General features: G+C 35.8%; 2 protein-coding genes across 3 annotated transcripts; one reads left to right on the top strand and one right to left on the bottom strand.

Annotated features, from left to right (window-relative positions):
* Window positions 1–96: 96 nt before the first annotated feature.
* On the top strand, window positions 97–4,749 carry LOC129902733 (uncharacterized). Its single transcript, XM_055978109.1, has 2 exons — window positions 97–515; window positions 4,065–4,749. Exons 1-2 carry the CDS (start codon window positions 330–332, stop codon window positions 4,428–4,430), a joined length of 552 nt encoding a protein of 183 aa, XP_055834084.1. The 5' UTR covers window positions 97–329; the 3' UTR covers window positions 4,431–4,749.
* A 345-nt stretch (window positions 4,750–5,094) lies between these two features.
* On the bottom strand, window positions 5,095–16,516 carry LOC129902732 (kinesin-like protein KIN-4A). Of its 2 annotated transcripts, none has more exons than XM_055978107.1 (26): window positions 15,950–16,516; window positions 14,904–15,050; window positions 14,654–14,803; window positions 13,626–13,879; window positions 12,775–12,953; window positions 12,575–12,699; window positions 11,727–11,763; window positions 11,008–11,099; window positions 10,813–10,923; window positions 10,577–10,690; window positions 10,211–10,298; window positions 9,924–10,036; window positions 9,561–9,659; window positions 9,356–9,469; window positions 9,158–9,274; window positions 9,003–9,083; window positions 8,749–8,820; window positions 8,142–8,235; window positions 7,948–7,979; window positions 7,760–7,857; window positions 7,559–7,657; window positions 7,189–7,410; window positions 6,748–6,901; window positions 6,049–6,195; window positions 5,631–5,942; window positions 5,095–5,537 (listed from the first exon to the last, which is right to left on the bottom strand). In XM_055978107.1, exons 1-25 carry the CDS (start codon window positions 16,070–16,072, stop codon window positions 5,715–5,717), a joined length of 3,090 nt encoding a protein of 1,029 aa, XP_055834082.1. In that variant the 5' UTR covers window positions 16,073–16,516; the 3' UTR covers window positions 5,095–5,537; window positions 5,631–5,714. The 2 variants fall into 2 exon arrangements, with proteins under 2 accessions (XP_055834082.1, XP_055834083.1); XM_055978108.1 differs by having other exon boundaries at window positions 8,157–8,235.
* Window positions 16,517–18,070: the final 1,554 nt, after the last annotated feature.

The raw sequence follows: 18,070 nt of genomic DNA, 5'->3' as shown, positions 1-18,070 counted from the left end.
ACAAATGGATTAATGGGTCATTATTGGACTGTATTTACTTTGGGCCAAGGTGCTAAAAGCCCATTAATTGAAGGCCCAATATTTCTAACTATCGGCCGAGGGGACGATGATAGAAGAGCCAGAAAGGAAAGATGAATGTTGAGGGGGTGGGAAGGGGCAAATATTCCAGAAATTGCTAGAAACGTCTGGTTGTCTCTTCGCCATTTCTCTTTATCTTCATCTTTCCCTAGTATCTCCAATCAAATACTAACCCTTGATTAGTAGAAGAGTCTCAGAAATAGGAAAACACCGGCGACGAAAGTACAGATCGCAACTGTAACTGAAATGCCATGGACAGTACAGATGCTGACATGATGGAGGCGGAGTCCACGGCGGCGGCGCCACCGGTACCTCCACCTCCACCGTCACCTTCACTACTGCATTCAGGTCCAGACCATGACGGCGCTGTTAGAGGAATGCTCACTGTGGCTCGCCAGCTGATCGATCAAGGCAAACCTTCTCAAGCTCTTCAAGCGGTAATCTCATTTCTGAAATTTTTTTAATTTGATTTTGAGTTCTTCGTTTAACTGAACATGAATGATATTTTTTACTAGTTTACCTATTGACTCAGCGGCGAACTCTTATTTAAATGCTACTCTAGCTTTTTTGTGGTTGTTTTTGGATTAAATCCATGAATACCAGATTCTGTGTTCTCTCCTATCAACCTCTTTTCGTTTGCTCTGCCATATCAGCTCGGAACTGATTACACATCAAAAGATGAAGATTCTGGCATAGTAGATGTGTGAATATCACTAGAATCAAGGACCTGTTTTACTTGGAAATTTTTGCCAGATTTAGAGGCCGTTTGGATTGCTGCTTATAAGCTGTTTTCAGCTTCTTCCTTCTTTTTTTTAAGTGTTTGATTTTGTGCTTAAAATAAGTCTCAATAAATAATTGAGTTTATTTGGATGAACTTATTTTAAGCCGTTGAAAACAGCTAAGTCAAAAAAAAGTTGGCCTGCAACTAATTTTTTTTAAACTTATAAGCAGGTTTCAACTGCTTAAAAATAAATCAATCCAAACAGGCTATTAGTTTCAGTTTTTGATTACACTAATTTTTGTGATCACAACAACTATTCTGTTATTTAACAAAAAATTTACCTGTTAGCTAATAATTAACAATCGTCATACGGAAGCTGATGTAGTCCTAATCATAATTCAATAGTCACCAATCTAAATAATGTCAGATACTTAAATAATCCAAACCAGGATGATAAGTACACTGTGATAAATTGGATTTAAAGGACAATTCATTTTCAAGGTACTGTTACAAAGTCATCCTTGATCTGATCAGACTATTTTTAAGGGTTTGGAATTGAGGTCAGATTTATTGTCTTGGGGAAAGTGCAATACTTTCTCTATGGTAACATATAGGACTATTTTGTTCTTAATTGTACTTTCTATTTGTTACACAAGGTGTCGGTAAGAGACTTATATCTTATTATATGTATAGGAATCTATCTGATAATTCTTTTCCTTGTGTTTTTTTTTGGGGGGATAAAAAATTCTACTTTGTGTTTTATGTATGTCTTTTGTTCGTAATTACATAAGCTTTGAGTTTGCATGTATGATGGTTATATCCAAATTCTAGGCTACACATTCTGACGTTCATAGATCACACAGGCAGTCTCATTATAAAGTTCTATAAATTTTGCAAGAGTATTTTGGAAAATGTCGCAGAGATTTACACCTACCTATCGTGGGATGTAAGAAACACTGTCCTCTAATAATTGTCAGTGAAAACTCGCTAAGAGCATCTCTCTCGATGGATACAAATAGATTGCTAGATGTGATAGTCACTTCATGGATAAGTTTCTAGAGTTTAGCTGATTTAACGGGCACTGGGTGAATGTGGTCAACGTACTGCAATACAGGTAGCGCAATGGTAAGACACCCTATCATTGGTACTTCACATTGCCTGTCAATTCCATTGCTTATGGCAATGAAGGATGAATACGTGTTTAGTGGAGGAAGAAATATAGATGACATTTAATATATCATTAAACATTTTTAGTACCGCATATCTGCCACTCCAATACTTTTTTTATGACAAGGTAACAGATTGTATATATAAATCATCAGCACTGAGGCTGGTATCCAAAAATTTACAGCACTGAAACTACATTCAGAGGGAAATCAAAGACTATCCCTAAATCCTTTCTCATCTTATATGGATCCTAGGATGTCTACAATAGAAACTGGGTCATTTATATACTCTGAACTGTATCAATAACAAAAACTTAGAATGCAATTCATTTTAATCCTTTTGTATTGAGCTACTGTTGCCTTCAAAACACCTAGATTTTCTCTCCTCCCAAGTGATCCACCATATTACTGTTGGGACAATTCATCTGTCTTTGTTTGTGCTGTCACCACCCTCAGTATTCCGGCTTATTAGAGCCTGTCCTTTTCTTTCAAGCATACCCACCATATATCTATGCCTCTGTAGCTGGTAAACAGCTTCCATAGCTGGCTAACCACTTTACAATGCAGAAACAAATGGTTAATCGTCTTTGCATTTTGCTCACAAGAGTAGCATCTTGGACACATATGTATGACCCTCTTCATGAGATTCTCTTGAATTAGAACAGCTTCTTTCGCAACCAGTCAAGTGAAAATAGCCACTTTATTAGGAATTTTGACTTTCCAGATAAGCTTCCAAGGCAGAAAGCTGATTTGAGATCCCATTTGATTGATATCCTTATAGGCCTTCCTCTCCATACTCTTTTCTGGAAAATATAAGAAAGTGTATTGGACTCTCTGTTTCACTGTCTTGAGGTTTAAGAACAAAAAGGTTTTGTAGTGATGTTATTGGTAACAATATTCAGTAGTGCACCTCCTTGTGTTTTGAGGCCTACTCGGTATGTAACTATGTTTCATCTAAAATATCTGATAAGTGGTATGGATTTTCTACATTTTTCTATTTTAGCGGATAAGTGACATGTATTGTCCCCATTGGCCCATTGTTTTTATGGATCAGTTAAGCAGCATGTATCATGTAAAATTACACTTATAACTATTTTATCGATAGAAATTGCCATTAGATGAGTGATAAGAAAATGAATCTTTTCCTTCTATAAATAATTAGTTATTTATGAAAGTGCATTCAAATATGTAAAAGCAATCATCTTATGTCAGTTTTTTGTTGATTATACCTGTTGCCATCCGGGAATCACTTCTAGTCTTTTAACATCTCCTTTCAACAATTTATCATTTGTGTTAACTATAAATAATCAGTTGTTATGGAAAATGCATGCAAGTATGTAGCAATCATCTTATGTCAGTTTTAGCTGATTATACCTATAGCTATCCTGGAAACAGATCTAGTCTTTTAACTTTCCCTTTTAACAACTTAGCATTGTGTTAAATATGAATAATTAGTTACTTATGTAACATGCATCCAAATATGTAAAAGCAATCATCTTATGTCAGTTTTAGCTGATAACATCCATAGCCTTCCGGAATCAGATTTAGTCTTTTGGCTTTTCCTTTCACCAATTGAGCATTGTGTTATAACTTGTAACTACTTGTGGATTTTAGCGACGAAGCACCAATCAGGCTAAGAAGAACAGAAAATTCTGACTAAAACAGCTAAATAAACAAAACCAAACAGGCCGTTTAAATTCATTTCTCAGAAAATTTTCCAAGAATTTGGTGTTTGGTGGAACAGTAGAAGTGGATAATTATGTGTAAATCAGTCCAGGAAGATGAGCTTGATGGAATGGATGGCAGGTTGGCACAGTTGCTATCTTTTTCCTTCAATTTGTCCTCTTTTATTCTTTTGGAGGATTTTTTACTGGGGAGGGAGGAATGAAGCTTCGGTTTGTAATCTTGTATCTGTAAGCTTAATCTCATGCAATGGTGCCTGTAGCAGTTATATTGATCTCATGACTCTGCTTGCAAATTCTAGAGGAGCATACATACTATTGTTGCATTGTGATCAGTTCAAGTGTCATATATTCTTGGATTTCTTAGCATTTTCTCCGTGTTCATGTTAATCTCATACTAATCAAATAAGGCAACAGGTGGTGACGGCCATGAGAACCAAAGGCGGTGAGCAGGCGGTATTTCAAGCCCTTAATCGTGCCCAGGAGCTGTACAGAAATAAAGTACAGGCAAGTGTGGCTGCAGATGAGCTGGCTTCTTTGTTTGCTGAGTGTGCTATTGCTGAGGCCATTCCAACCATATCCCAACCTTCTGAACATAATACAGTGGATAAACCAATTGAAGTAGATGCTCATGGAACTTCAATACTATCTGAAACTGGCAGGAAACAGATAATGTTTGATGCATTCTCTGACGGAAGCAGCTTTGTTTGCTTACAATGTGGGGGTCTGGTCAGCACCCATCGCAAAGATGAACACTACTCATTCTGGTGTTGCAAAAACTGAATTAGCTTGCGACTTGAATGGAATACATTTCCTCACCAAGTTATTGGGCTTAGTGCTGCATTTTTAATGTCACTACTCATCATGAAATGCATTATAGCCGGTGGGTTCTAGTATACATAATTTGCTCTTGGCTCCAGACCTATGTTCTTACTAAGCATTACATGGCCGATTTGGTGGCTGGAGTTATGAATGCCTAGGTCGCACCAAAAGTCATATGGTTATAGATATTGACAATAGAAAATATATTCAGTTTTTTGAGTATGTTGTGCATTTTGTACTATCTTAAGATGTTTTGAAATAATTGAAGCATGTCCCCCTAGTGAGCTTGTAAATGATGGTTTCCCTCTGTGAATTAGCAGCATAATTACTGTTTGTACCAATTGATAATGAAAGTGGAGGTCATAAAGGGTTCTAGTAGCATGACAAGTGACTTCCAAAACATATCATCACCAAAAGAAAAGCAAAACAGTATCTGGACTTCCAAAACATACATTTGTGGAAATTTCTCTCGTACTTTGCCAAAACAATAAATCTGTTGAACAGGCATATCAAGTTCGTTTTGCTTGCTAGGCCCAGGTAAACAAATTTATCTGCAGCTGGAATATATTTTCAAGTCGTACATTCACAATGGAGATATGAAAAGGATCAAAGAAATAGGCTCAGCTGCCATGGAAACTGCTGCATTTATCATTACTTTAAACAAAATCAATGTTGTGCTTACACACAATGTACATTACACAAACTTATCAAGAATGACACAAAAAAATTCAAGGCAAAGGATCTTTTAACATTGCTTATGTGACCAGACGGAAGAATTCCTTTTAAGTTGATTGTTATTTGCCAAAATGTATACACAAATCTTAGCCTTGTCCTATAATCAATCTACTAGCGACTATATCATCCACCTTCTAAGTATTGTTCTGCAATTACTCAGGCAATCCTATGTAGCTTCAACATATTCACAAGATGCTGCTGACGAATAACCACGGTTTGAAAATTCAAAAATCTAAACAATTCCCAACTAAAATCCACTCCTGTAAGAACACCTAAAACGAAAATCCCCTTCACGGCTCCCACCACTTGAACTGCAACCTGCATATATAATACCTGTATTGGAAATGGCATTAACCCTTGAAAATAAATTAGGCAGTTGAAATCCTAACAGAAGAAGTGAAAGAAAATTACAACACTATTACTTACCAGCACTTATTTCCAGATTCTTCCTGTACCATGTATAAGGGCTCAAAAGAGATCAGAATAGAATATACAGTTGGCACGAATAAGCTAGCGACCATTTCTGCATATAATATCTGGCAGTGCCTGGGTACGAGGTCGTGACCTCATGATTGTTTCATCACTGTGTCTAATCCACTCAGAGAGTTTCCAGGGTTTTTGCCATTTCCATTTGAACTGTAATAGCCACTGATGATGACTTCTCTTCCACCTCCACAGCTTCCCACCTTGTCCTGCTACTGTTAATTTCTTCATCGTCAATTGGCCTAGTGGTACCATCTGCATCATTAGAGCTTATTGTCAGCAGCCATTTTTGTTAATAATGCTACCTTAGAGTTAGGCAACTGTCAAACAGTAAGAAGAAAAAGTAAAATGTTCAAGCAACCTTTCGTGTTTGATCCATAAAGGCTGCTGCCTCTCTGACTGAAGCATTAGCAATGCCAGCTGAATATTTGAGTTGTTTTTGTGCTGGTACGGGGATTGGAGACGGTGGACCGCCTATTTCGTCAGCGAACTGCTTGTTAGAGTTACCCTGTTTCACATTGCAACATCATCAGTATAAGAAAAATGCAAAATACAAGATACCACTAAAAGTAACAGCTCTAAAAAGGAAACTAACAACAACAACAACAAGCCCAGTATAGTCCCACCATGTGGGGTCTGGGGAGGGTAGAGTGTACGCAGACCTAACCCCCACCTTGAAAGGTAGGGCGGCTGTTTCCGAAAGACCCTCGGCTGAAGTTGATTGCGCACTTGATCCAGCTTAAATCCATTTTGATTTTGTCAACAGATATATTAACCCAAGTGACAGTTCAAGAGTATGCATAAACAACAACAAATAAGGTTCTTTTTCAGAATGGTAATAGAAAAAAAATAAAAAATTGACAGATGAGGATCTGAACATGAGCATACTTAAAATGGAAGTAAATAACCAGATAGATAGAACACAGAAAGTCTTGATCAGCCATGTATTTCAAACTCACGATGCATTATTTAAAACCCTTGCATGCTTCCCAAAAAGAAAGATAAAGCACTTGATATATGATATTGAGACTAAAGAAAATACAAGCAAGTATGATCCTACCGAAGCTGGGGAAGCCAATGCAACTGAAACAGTTTGCCTAAGCTCCTTCTCAACTTCCTTTCTCCTAATTTCACTCTGCCGCAATAGACCAATGAGTTCTTTCATCTGCTCTTTCATTTCCTTGATCTCAAGCTCCTTCTCCCAAAGTTGGCATCTGGATGAAATAATGAGAGTTAAAGGCAAAGAATATTCCGCAGGCTGCGGCAAGATAGAACTAAATGAGATTTCGTGTCTACAAATGTCCTTAGTTAATAGCTAGACATCATGTCAGAAATCTTCCAGAATTCTTATGAACTGTGAGGTGGTGACCATTATCACAAGTACCATATGAAGTAGTTGTAAGCTGGAGTATCGTATACACTCATTCTAGATATCTCTACATATGAAGCTTCAGACCATAACAATTCATACTACAAGATACAAAACACATCAGTACAATACCTTGCATCTCCAAGAGAATTGAACATATACTGGAGTAAACTTTTTGCGTCCCCCATTGAGCGTAGTTGGTTCCAACGTCCACGACTGCTAAAGGCACGCTCCCGTTCTTCTGCTTCTGAAAGTTGTGAAGCCATTGCAACTAGAGAATTGGATGAAATGCCTAACATATTCTCTAGAGAAGCAATTCGTGCCATTCTAGCATTTGGCGACATTAAAGATGCCCTGAACAGATAACAATGAATAGAAATCCATTAGACTGAACTTTCTTTAGTAATTTAACATAATCCTTTAATGCTACTTAGGCTGCATTTTGGAGAACTACTGAATCTATTATTGGCTGATAGAACAGAGATGCATTTAGTATACGTACCTAGAGAAGCCATTTTTACCCCTTGGAGGACTCAGTCCTTTTGAAGCAAATTCATCAACTTGTTTCAAAACTGCTAGCTCTTCACCCAGTGCAGCTCGTCTGAGATGAAAAGAAACCATATTAAAAATGCAACCAAGAACATGCTGAGTGTGCACACATTAAGAGAAGATTAATTTAGGTAAAACAAATTTTACTACATACACTTGACTTTGCTTCTCATACTCATGACGAACTTCATGAACATTCACCATCACTTCAAGCTCATGATCAAGCCAACGTTGCAATGATTTCTCATTGCTCTGAATGCACAAGATACTTGACTAAATAATTTGATCAAATAGGTAGAGAAACAAAGTTCGTTACAGTCCAAAAGAGAACAAGATTAGTACCTGTCCATTTGTTACATGGCCATTGCTTGTAACTGCATGTTAAACAGAACATTAGTAAGTTGAACAAGTTAAAAAGGCAAAAATTAGCATAAATTCAGTGGAACCTTCTATGAGAGAATATATTTTAATAGAAACAGAATTGCACCAGTAATCCACAAACAAGGCATCAGATAAAAGATAAATGTAGAGCAAACCTGAGTTTTCACGACCTGAAGATTTACGCGCTTCTAGCAATTCTTTTAGTCTCTTGGTTGCCATTGCAGCCTCCTCTGTCTTTCTTTGAAGAACCTGAAATAATTCCATGATGCCATATAATATTCAGATATTGACTCTGATCACCACCTTACATGAGCTTGACTCTTGTGCACGTTATTCTAGTAAGACATCAATTTGTCACCCATTTAACAAAAGTTGTCAAAGGTACAACAGCTACAATATGGGCAGGAGGTGTACTATTTCCTCTCTAATACACACTGCATTTTGTTTGAGCTAGGTCTTCAAGAAATACAAGTTCTGTTCTGAACTAATGATCACAGTAAAGCCTTCTAAGAAATAGGCTGTCTTCTACTCTGGTATAAATAGACGTGCAAGTGACTGAATTTTTCTTGAAGGATCAACTCGAATGCCCACTTACACATATCCATTTCATGAAGTAGAATGGTAGCATTTAAGTTAAGACTTTAAACAGCTTGATTTTTTGGAAGTCACAACTAGAATATACATCAACTTTCTCTTCATTAAAACAGTTGGAGAAGAATGAAAGACAATGCAAAGACATAGAGAGGAACGTAAAATGCTCACCATCTTTTGTCGTTGATTTAAAGCTAGCAATTTGTGTCTCTCATACTCATTCCTTCTCCCTTCCTTCTTCAACTGCATTCCAAAGAAATTATTGTTGGTTAACAACATAAAGTAGAATTTCCATCAGAATGAATTGCATTTGCATCATCAGTAATGTGCATAAAGAGAAGACTGTTATGAAAACATGTATAGCACTGAAATAGTAGGCACGTCATCCCTTTCAGTTGGTGAAAAAAGTAATAGTAGGAAACTACCTGCAGTAACTCTTTCTCCCGAGATGCCTTCCACTGACGAAATTGTTCAGCCTCTTGTTTAATTTTATGCTGCAACTGTACCTATAAAAGGAAAGAATATAAGTTGCATCTAAGTGGTACGAATGGCGTTAATCAATGCAGAAAAGTAAACCAACCTTCTGTGCCTTGATTGATTGTATTTCATCTTGCAAGCGCTTTGCTGCGTCATCACTCTTTTGTTTTTGCTTTAAAAGCTGAACCTGGTTCTCTTGTTTTTTCTTAAGTTCTTGTATCTACCAGACAACATGTTTTAGATATTAGAGTTAATCATGACACTGACATCTATACAATGAACATGGTACAGTAGGGCAGACCTGTGCTTCAAGGGACTTTAGTTTCTGGGAATGTGTGTCTTGCAATTTTATTGCTTGTCCATCATTATTGGCTGCAAGGTTTTCAACCTCAGCTAATAATCTATCTCTTTCTTGCTGCATCAAAAGGTCAGTTTAAAAAAGGGAATATCAGTTTGGCAAAGCTCAGATGACAATGTGTGATAATATTTTCATTGCTTTTTAGTACCTGCACCGCTCTTTTCTCCTCTTCAAGTTCCAAAAGTTTCTTTCCAAAATGTTGCTTCAGCGTCATGGTATCAAAGCCTCCATAAAGTTTCATTTCAGACTGAATTATTGATACACAGAAATATACATCAAATCACCACATGCATCAAAGTTAGGAAAACGAGCAACCTGAGAAGGTTATCATCTAACAGCATTGCACAACCAAGACTGCTACCCTATGTTTAAATTCCATATTCACAATTAATATTTGTTATGAATAACTACATTCATAATTAACTGCAAGTATACCAAATAATAAACATCTAAATATGAGTTTATTACAGCAAAAGACAATGTATGTTCTAAGCACAAGAGTCTGCCTTACCTCCTTCTGTTCTAAGCGCCTATTTAGTTCGTTCAATTCTTTGTCCATTGAGTCTTGCAGAAGGGTATGTTCCCACTCTTTTGCTGATTCGTCATCCATATCTCCTGAATCACCTGGCAGTACAGAGATTGGCTCCGAATCAGAATATCTGAACTGCTTAGATATTTAGGTTTCAAATTCTTAAGACAATGAAAATGGCTTTCTTATCCTGAAAACATCCCAGTCCCAAACATACTAATCGTGATATAAATCTCATTGACAATTACCAAAAGTTGAGAGTGGCATACCATTTTCACTCATTGGATAGTCAGACGAATCTATACTTTGCAATCCCCTTTTGAGACCTTCGCTTTTTACTGAAAAGACACCATTAACCTGAAATCAAGATGAAGATTCTGTTATGCAACTAAGTTGGAATAGAAGTCCTCTTTTTTTTTTTTTTTTATAACCAAGAAATCTCCAATGACCAGTGCCCCCCCCCCTTCTCAAATTAAATACAAATTACCAAGCTTTTGTCTGCAACAGGGTTCGACCGTGATGCGCCTACCCACACATCACAAGCTGAACTCTTACCACTAGACCAAAGCCCTGGAGGCATGATAAATCTTCTTTCTTAAAATGGGTTCTATGAATGTGAGGAGCTCAATATATACCTTCACTTCTGCCCCACATTGCTCAGTGCCAGAGCCTCTTCTGCGGTACTCATGCAATTCTCTACTGAGCTCCTCATTATTAGCTTCAAGCCATGATATCCTATCCTTGAGTACCTACACGAGAAATTTCCAATTACATTGTCATATAGTGAAGACTGAAGACTATCAACAGCTTGATTGAATATTTAAAAAGGTTTTCTGCGGACATCTACACCAGGAGCACAACAAAAAGTTACCTGAATTTCATCAGAGGAAGTACCTCCCCCACGGGCGCAGAGTTCTGCCTGCAAGAACTCTAGCTGTTGCCGCATCTTCAGCATCTCACTAGATACAGGATCTCGATTGATCTGGACATTGTGGAGAACTACTTAGTATTCTTGATCCAGAAATGACAAGAAGATACATGAAATAAGGTTTGTCATTGGACTTACAACTGGCTTGTTCTGAATATTGCGAGCCCGATTTGCATATTTAAGTGTGTTCAGAGTTTCTTCAGCATTTATATCAGCAGGACTAATGCATGCTGGAAAACACATAAACCAGAACATAAGCAAGAACTAGAAGAAATCTGCTTGCCGCCAGAAAAAGACATCGCAACATCTCAAAGGCCGTCAAGAAGAAGGATAACAATTCTAATTAAATTCAAAGATACAACTACATATTTTTAACTTGGATAAGCTTTATTTCATTCTGTCACAGACCACTTTTATTTAATTGGTTTTTCTCCTTTAATTGACAATGGAAGATGTATGCAATAAAAATTGTGCCCTCATGTGACAGATAAATACACCTCATGAGGTGTCCCAAAACAACAGTACTTTGACTTGCTAAAACCACGCCTATTACCCACCCACGGCCTGACAGGCTCAAAAGCATGGAGTTATATGTTCATTATATAACATCACTACAAGAGTAACAAACTACCTACTAACAAAACTTTGCACTTGTGCATTTGGCTGTTTAGAATGGTTTATTCTAGGTCCAGAAGAAAGAATATAACCCGTATCACTATATCATGGTCACAGTGCTTTCATTGGCATGATCCAAGTGTAGAGAAGTTCAGTGAAAATAAGACACATAAAAAAAGTTCCTCCACTGTGATATTCAATCCATTCAAAATAGAAAGAATAAGGTGTTAAACTGGAATTACCTATCATGACTGTCCGACTGTTGCCGCCAAGGGAATCCTGTCATTTTCCAGAAACTCTTAATTTAAAAAATCAACAAATAACTCAATTAACATTCTAGAAATAATTCAACAAGGGAAAAACAGAAACGAAGCCACTTAAAAAAATGAAGATATTGCCAAATCCCAAAATATCAAGCGCCCTAATAGGGTATTATGGAAAAACTCACTCCACAGTTTTTTGTTCATTTTCCAATTTAATTCCTCTCCACTGGGATGACTTCTTCTTTCATGTGACAGATTCTCCAGTGAGAAAACTTATAACTAAGGTCAAATTGAAAAAAGTAGAGGGTGGGACTTATTCAGATTGGCCGTTGGAAAGACTTTAAAGAAACCATTTCAGGTTGGAAAGACTTATTCAGATTGGCCGTTGGACTTACACAATAAAGAGTATCAAGGATTTCAGGAGCACCTTTCAATATTAAAAGTCACATTACAGCACTGGAAAAGGGTTGGACTTATTCAGATTAGCCGTTGGAAAGACTTTAAAGAAACCATTTATTAAAAATATTGCATCATAACTATTGACAAATTGAAAAAAGAATAGGTGCCCCTGATGTCAATGACCATTTTAAGAACAAAAAGGTGCAAAGAGAATTCATTTCATCAAACGAATCAAGAGGTGGTTTTACATTATTTTGATCAAATGAGTTGTCATCACACTTGTTCACGCTTCAGCATACAGTACATAAATGAAGAGATGATCAGACAGAAATGACATATTTTTCACATTTCTTAGAACTGGTTCTTCTTGTGCTCAGTATATTAATGACATGATGTAATATTGAAATAACCTAAAACATGAAACCAACCTGCAATAGCCGAGTAAGTTTACTGTCTCGATATGGAACATGGACGCCTTCTTTCCTCTTTTTCTCATCTCCAAGCGCACTAATAACATTTCCAAGTGCAAGAAGGCCTCTATTAATGTGAACTCCTGCAATGAAAAATAGGTCAACAACCATCATGCAAGAGAAACTTTCAAAAACAGATAGAATGTCAAAACAAGAACCTTCTTTAAAACGGAGGCCATCTGATCCCGTTCTTTTTGCTCGCTCTGAACCAGCAAGATCTACCAAATGCAGCTTGGCACAAAGATATTCTTCAGTCATGCATTCATTGCTATTGCCATCATTAGAACCGGTCTTGCGCATCTGCTCCATTGTAATGGTGAATATGGCATGAGAGCGACTGAAACGTGAAAGCAATAGGGAGATAAATTATCTTATCATGTAATGTAAATGTTTATAAATAATTCAGCAGAACTCAATCCTTTCAGGATACAAGCAACAAAAACTGGATTAGTAACTCTTGCTATTAGTTTGCATGTACTGTTAACATTAGATTTTACAAATTCATGTGTCAAAGTATTACTCGTTGAAATATTTTCTTTCTTAACAAATGATAAAGTCCATTAGCAAATTATTGGAACATTAGAAATTTGAATCAAATCATGTGATACACAACAGAGGTTTAGTTAAAGGTCATGGAAACATGGAATTAAAGAAGCTAAAAGACGTGTTTTCCTGTATTTCTTCAGTTTAATAACTTTATTGACATGCAACCACAAAGAAATAAACTTAGATTAATTAATTTGCAGAACAAATTTCAATGTAGTAAGAGCAAATGTGCAATAAAGAACCATGTTCGCTTCAATGGATTTTACTATTCTTAAGTTAATTTCCTGCCTAATATTCTATGAATTAACACTTTAAAAAGAGAAATATAACTATAAAAAGAAAAACTTTAATGTCAACCTTTATTCTTTCTAAGTTTTGGAGTTCAATGTGAGAATCTATCATATTTGAGACCAAAATAAGCAAAGGAGAAACAGCACACACTATACAATTAACTAGTTCCAACCTTGATTGGTTATTCATGTTTGTACTGCCTGTGGCTCTGCTAAGTGAACCTTGCTCCAGACAGTCCGCCATTTCTTTGAGTGTTCTAACACTGCGTTCAGTGGATCCTGCCAATGTAATAACACCATTTGAAGATTCACGAATTTGTATTGGGGGTTTCCCAGGTACAGCTACTTTTCCATTGTGTCCATTTGCTGTCTCTGATTTGTTAACAGAAATAGAATCCAGCAAATCTCGTACTTCTTCTTTGTGTATCTGAAAAAGGAATTATCTTAGTAAAAATGCTACATAATTACTATCACAAAGTATGCATAATGTTATTCAACTGAAAAGCATGCCCAGAGGAGTTTTGTACAAAGAACCACATGATAGGGGGAAAAAGTTAACATCTAAAACAGTTTGATCAATGTGTAGAAACAATGTTTGATCAGTCTGTACGTTCAAAGTGATGAGAACTGAAAGCAGACTATACTGTGATGCTGCATTGACCGGAAACTTCACATTGGAAGAATTAACACGAACTCCAGTATCGTCTAACTAAAAGGAGTCGGGAAAATGCATAACCCATGTGCAAAGTCGATCATGTGCAGAGTTGCCACCACGTTATTTCATCCATCTATTTCAATTAAGGATAAGAGCATATAAATGCAGCTAGAATTTGAACTTGATGTATACTTTAAGTCCATCATGCAAGTATAATCCTACTATGGCTAAAAGAAGACCACATGTTCAATTAACAAAGTCACTCAGTTTTCTTATATGATCAATTACTCCTCTAGTGATCTCAACTACACCAGAAAGAAATAGTGCAGCAATTTAGGGAACATCAGTGCCATCTAGTAAAATATTGAGGATGCTTTGGTTTCAATAGCAATTTGCTTGGATAAAATACTCACCAGTAACTAAAAACAAATGCTTACAGCCTCAACAAAATGAAACGGGATTCACAGGAAAACTTATAAGGGCATGCGTAAGTTAAGATTTCAGTAAACTTAAATACAACAGAGAAAAATAAATGAGTAAGTAAACCTCAATGAAAGACACATGCAACTGGAACTCTGCTTGATCCTTCGAGGTCTCAATCTTGTTGAACAAAGAATTCATAACATGGGGAATTAGTCCAGTTTGGAAACCATCTTTGAAACCAGTTCCCATGGTGTATGTTTTTCCTGAACCTGTCTGCATTTTCTTGAAATGTTAATTGAAAGAATATAGAAACAAATCTTAACTGTAGCCTTTATTACAGACCCACACTTCTAGTATTACCAAAATGATTTACCTGGCCATAAGCAAGAACAGTGGCATTATAACCTTGGAACAAACCATCAACAAGAGGAGCCACACACTCTTGATACATGGCGGCTGAGGGAGAAGCTGTGCTCCCGTAAACATGATCAAAAGTAAAGGAATGTGTACCAATTTGCACCTGCAAGCCCACCAATTATCAACCTTGAAGTCAATAGAAAACAGCAACAACAACAACAACATACCTAGTGTAATCCCACAAAGTGGGGTCTAGGGAGGTAGATTGTACGCAGACCTTACCCCTACCTTGGATGTAGAGAGGGTATTTCTGATAGACCCTCAGCTCAAGGGAAAAATTACGGAAATGAAGAAGCCATGGCTCAATAGAAAACAGGGCCACATTAAACAAGAAGAAAATAACTTCCAGGACTTAAAAGGAGGAGGATTTTGGAGAAAGTGGAATCTACAGTTTACGAGCTACGACTAAATAAATAAGTAACCTTTTTACAATTAAAAAAAATTAGCTCCATAAGGGAATTAGTTTACATGCATGATTCATTTTGGAAACAATAATCTTTAATCAGGTGAATTATATTGCATTTGCTATACAATGGAAAACTACAAAATCATGAAGAAAAGGTCAATCACAGATCTAAATGAAACACAAAATTTCAGAGAAAGCAAATTAAGATTCTAGTGTTTGTATGAACCCCAAATAGCACCAAAGAAATTCTTTTTCCCCAATTTTAATTCTCAAACAAAAATTCTTCTTCCCCAGAACCAAACACAATAAAATAAATCCAATGAAAATGGATTAGCTTTCAGCAATCAGGCTGATTAACAATTGGATTCTTCACCATTGGGCTATCAATAAAATCAGAGTAAAAACTCCGATCACACCAACATGCAGCAGCCATTAATTTAAAGCTTTGAGAGCTTCAGTATCACACAATAGGATCCAGATCTCCACAAAAAAATAGCCAATTCAGAAATAAAAAGCTAAAAAACAAAGGTTGCCGAATAAGACCCAGAACACTAAAGAGTCCAAAAATGGTGAATCCCATAATCACATTACAGTACCTGTGGTTTTCCATGGACCACAGAAACACAATCTTTACAACCCTGAAGCTTCTCATCTCCAATGAGTGGCCTTATATGAACTGCCACTTTAACACAACAATCCTCCCCAGGAGAAGTTTCCATAACAAATCCTCAACAACAAAAACACAAAGTAGTAATGAGGGGTTGTGGGTAGGAAAAAAAAACAGTTAACTTAGAAGATTTTTTTCACGGAATTGGAAAGGAAGTTTTAAGGGACCAGAAAGTGATGCAGCAGCAGCAGCAAAAACAACAGCTATATGAGTCGGTGACAAAGAAAATAGAAAAAAACAGAGAGAAATCAAGAAAGCTAGTTTCACACACACAGAGAGAGAGAAAGATTGAGAAAGAGAAAGAGAGAGAATGGAGAAAAGGGTAGTTGAGGGAAATGGAGAAGAGAGAGCGAGGGGGTGGGGGGCAATGGAGGAGTATTTCACAAGATGGAGATTGCGACTGTGGCTGTGGGTGTTAGTAGTGTAACTACAAGGACAGCAACAATGACAACAACAACCAACATAAAGATGTTTTTTTTTATATATTTTTTGTTTGTTGCCTTACTTTTGAGATTGATTCACATACCAAAAATTAACAATCTAAAATATTTCACTATGGGATGTATTGTTTATCATAATATATATTGCAATTGATTTACAATCTAAGATCTTTCACTATGGTATGTATTTTTTATCATAATATGTATTCAGATTACAAAATCTGATACTTATATATTGAAAAAAAAGTACTCAGCTTTGTCTTATTTTATGTGTCACTTCTTTCTTTTTAGTTCGTTCCCAAAAAAAATACTCTTTCCGTCCTAGTTTAGATGTTGTATTGCGCGTCAATTTGATTAATTTTTAAAATTAAATTATATTACTTTAATTCAATATTATAAAATAAAAAATTAGATATTCAAAAATTATACGAAAAGTACTATAAGTTACAATTTTTTTCATATTAATATAATAAAAAATATATTTTAAAATATTAGTCAAAGTTCATATAGTTTGACTCTCGAAAAGAAAATTATGACAACTAAAATAGGACGGATGGAGTATTATTTTACTATAATTGAAATCCATTTAACTTTAAAATTCCTCTTTTACCTTTAATTAAATGATTCTACGGAAAAGGATCAAATATACCCCTGTACTATTGGAAATAGTTTAAATATACTCTTCGTTTTACTTTTGGACTAAATATACCCTTTCAGTTATACTTTCGGTTCAAATATACCTCTTTCATTATACTTTAGTACAAATTCGCCCTTAATTTTAACGAAATAACACTTGAAAAGTTCAAAATTAAATAATTCATTCCAATTTTAAATATCTGATATTTTTAGGAATAAATAATTTTTTTCAAGTACTAATTTGAGTTTTTTCTTAGAAATAACAATACAAAATGCATTACATAATTTTAAGTACTAATACATGAAATTTTTAAATACTATTTTGAGTCTTTTTTTTAAATAAAATAATAAAACAGAAAATTAAACGATGTCAAATAAAATAAAACCAAAAAAATATATATTTTTACTGATCTATTAAATAATTAAATTCATCACATATAATATATCATATTGCATTCGTGGCTTTTATGGGTGGTTGGAGTCTTGGTCTGCACTACTACTAGAAAGAGTGCACTGTGCACAGGAGCCCAGACGGTTACACAGGAAGAGTAATGGCTTTAATGCTTACATGTCAGAACGCCAGAAGACTTATAAAGTGATCTTTCCTAAAATACCCTTGGCGGCTTCCGCAACGGCCTCTTACTGATTTCCCGTCAAAAACAGTTGTCCCTTCCACTTTTGGTCGTTATTCTACTTACAACTCTGCCCCTTTTTTCTTTCTTATTTTTCTTCTTTATTAAATTATTTCATGACTATAACTTACGAGTATATATATATATATCACGTCACAATTGAGATAATGTAATAAGTATTTATTCGTATTTAATTAAAAATTCTGAATTTAAATTTTAAGCGCAAAATACTTTTAATTTATTTCATAATATAATATTTTTTTACGATGAATCTAAATTGATCCGAAACGAAATACATGAAGTATAGTGAAATTGGAGAAAAGGTGCAGCACAGCGCAAGCC

This window comes from Solanum dulcamara, chromosome 9 (assembly GCF_947179165.1).
Source record: "Solanum dulcamara chromosome 9, daSolDulc1.2, whole genome shotgun sequence".
Lineage (NCBI taxonomy): Eukaryota > Viridiplantae > Streptophyta > Magnoliopsida > Solanales > Solanaceae > Solanum > Solanum dulcamara.
This window is presented reverse-complemented; position numbering and strand designations above follow the sequence as displayed.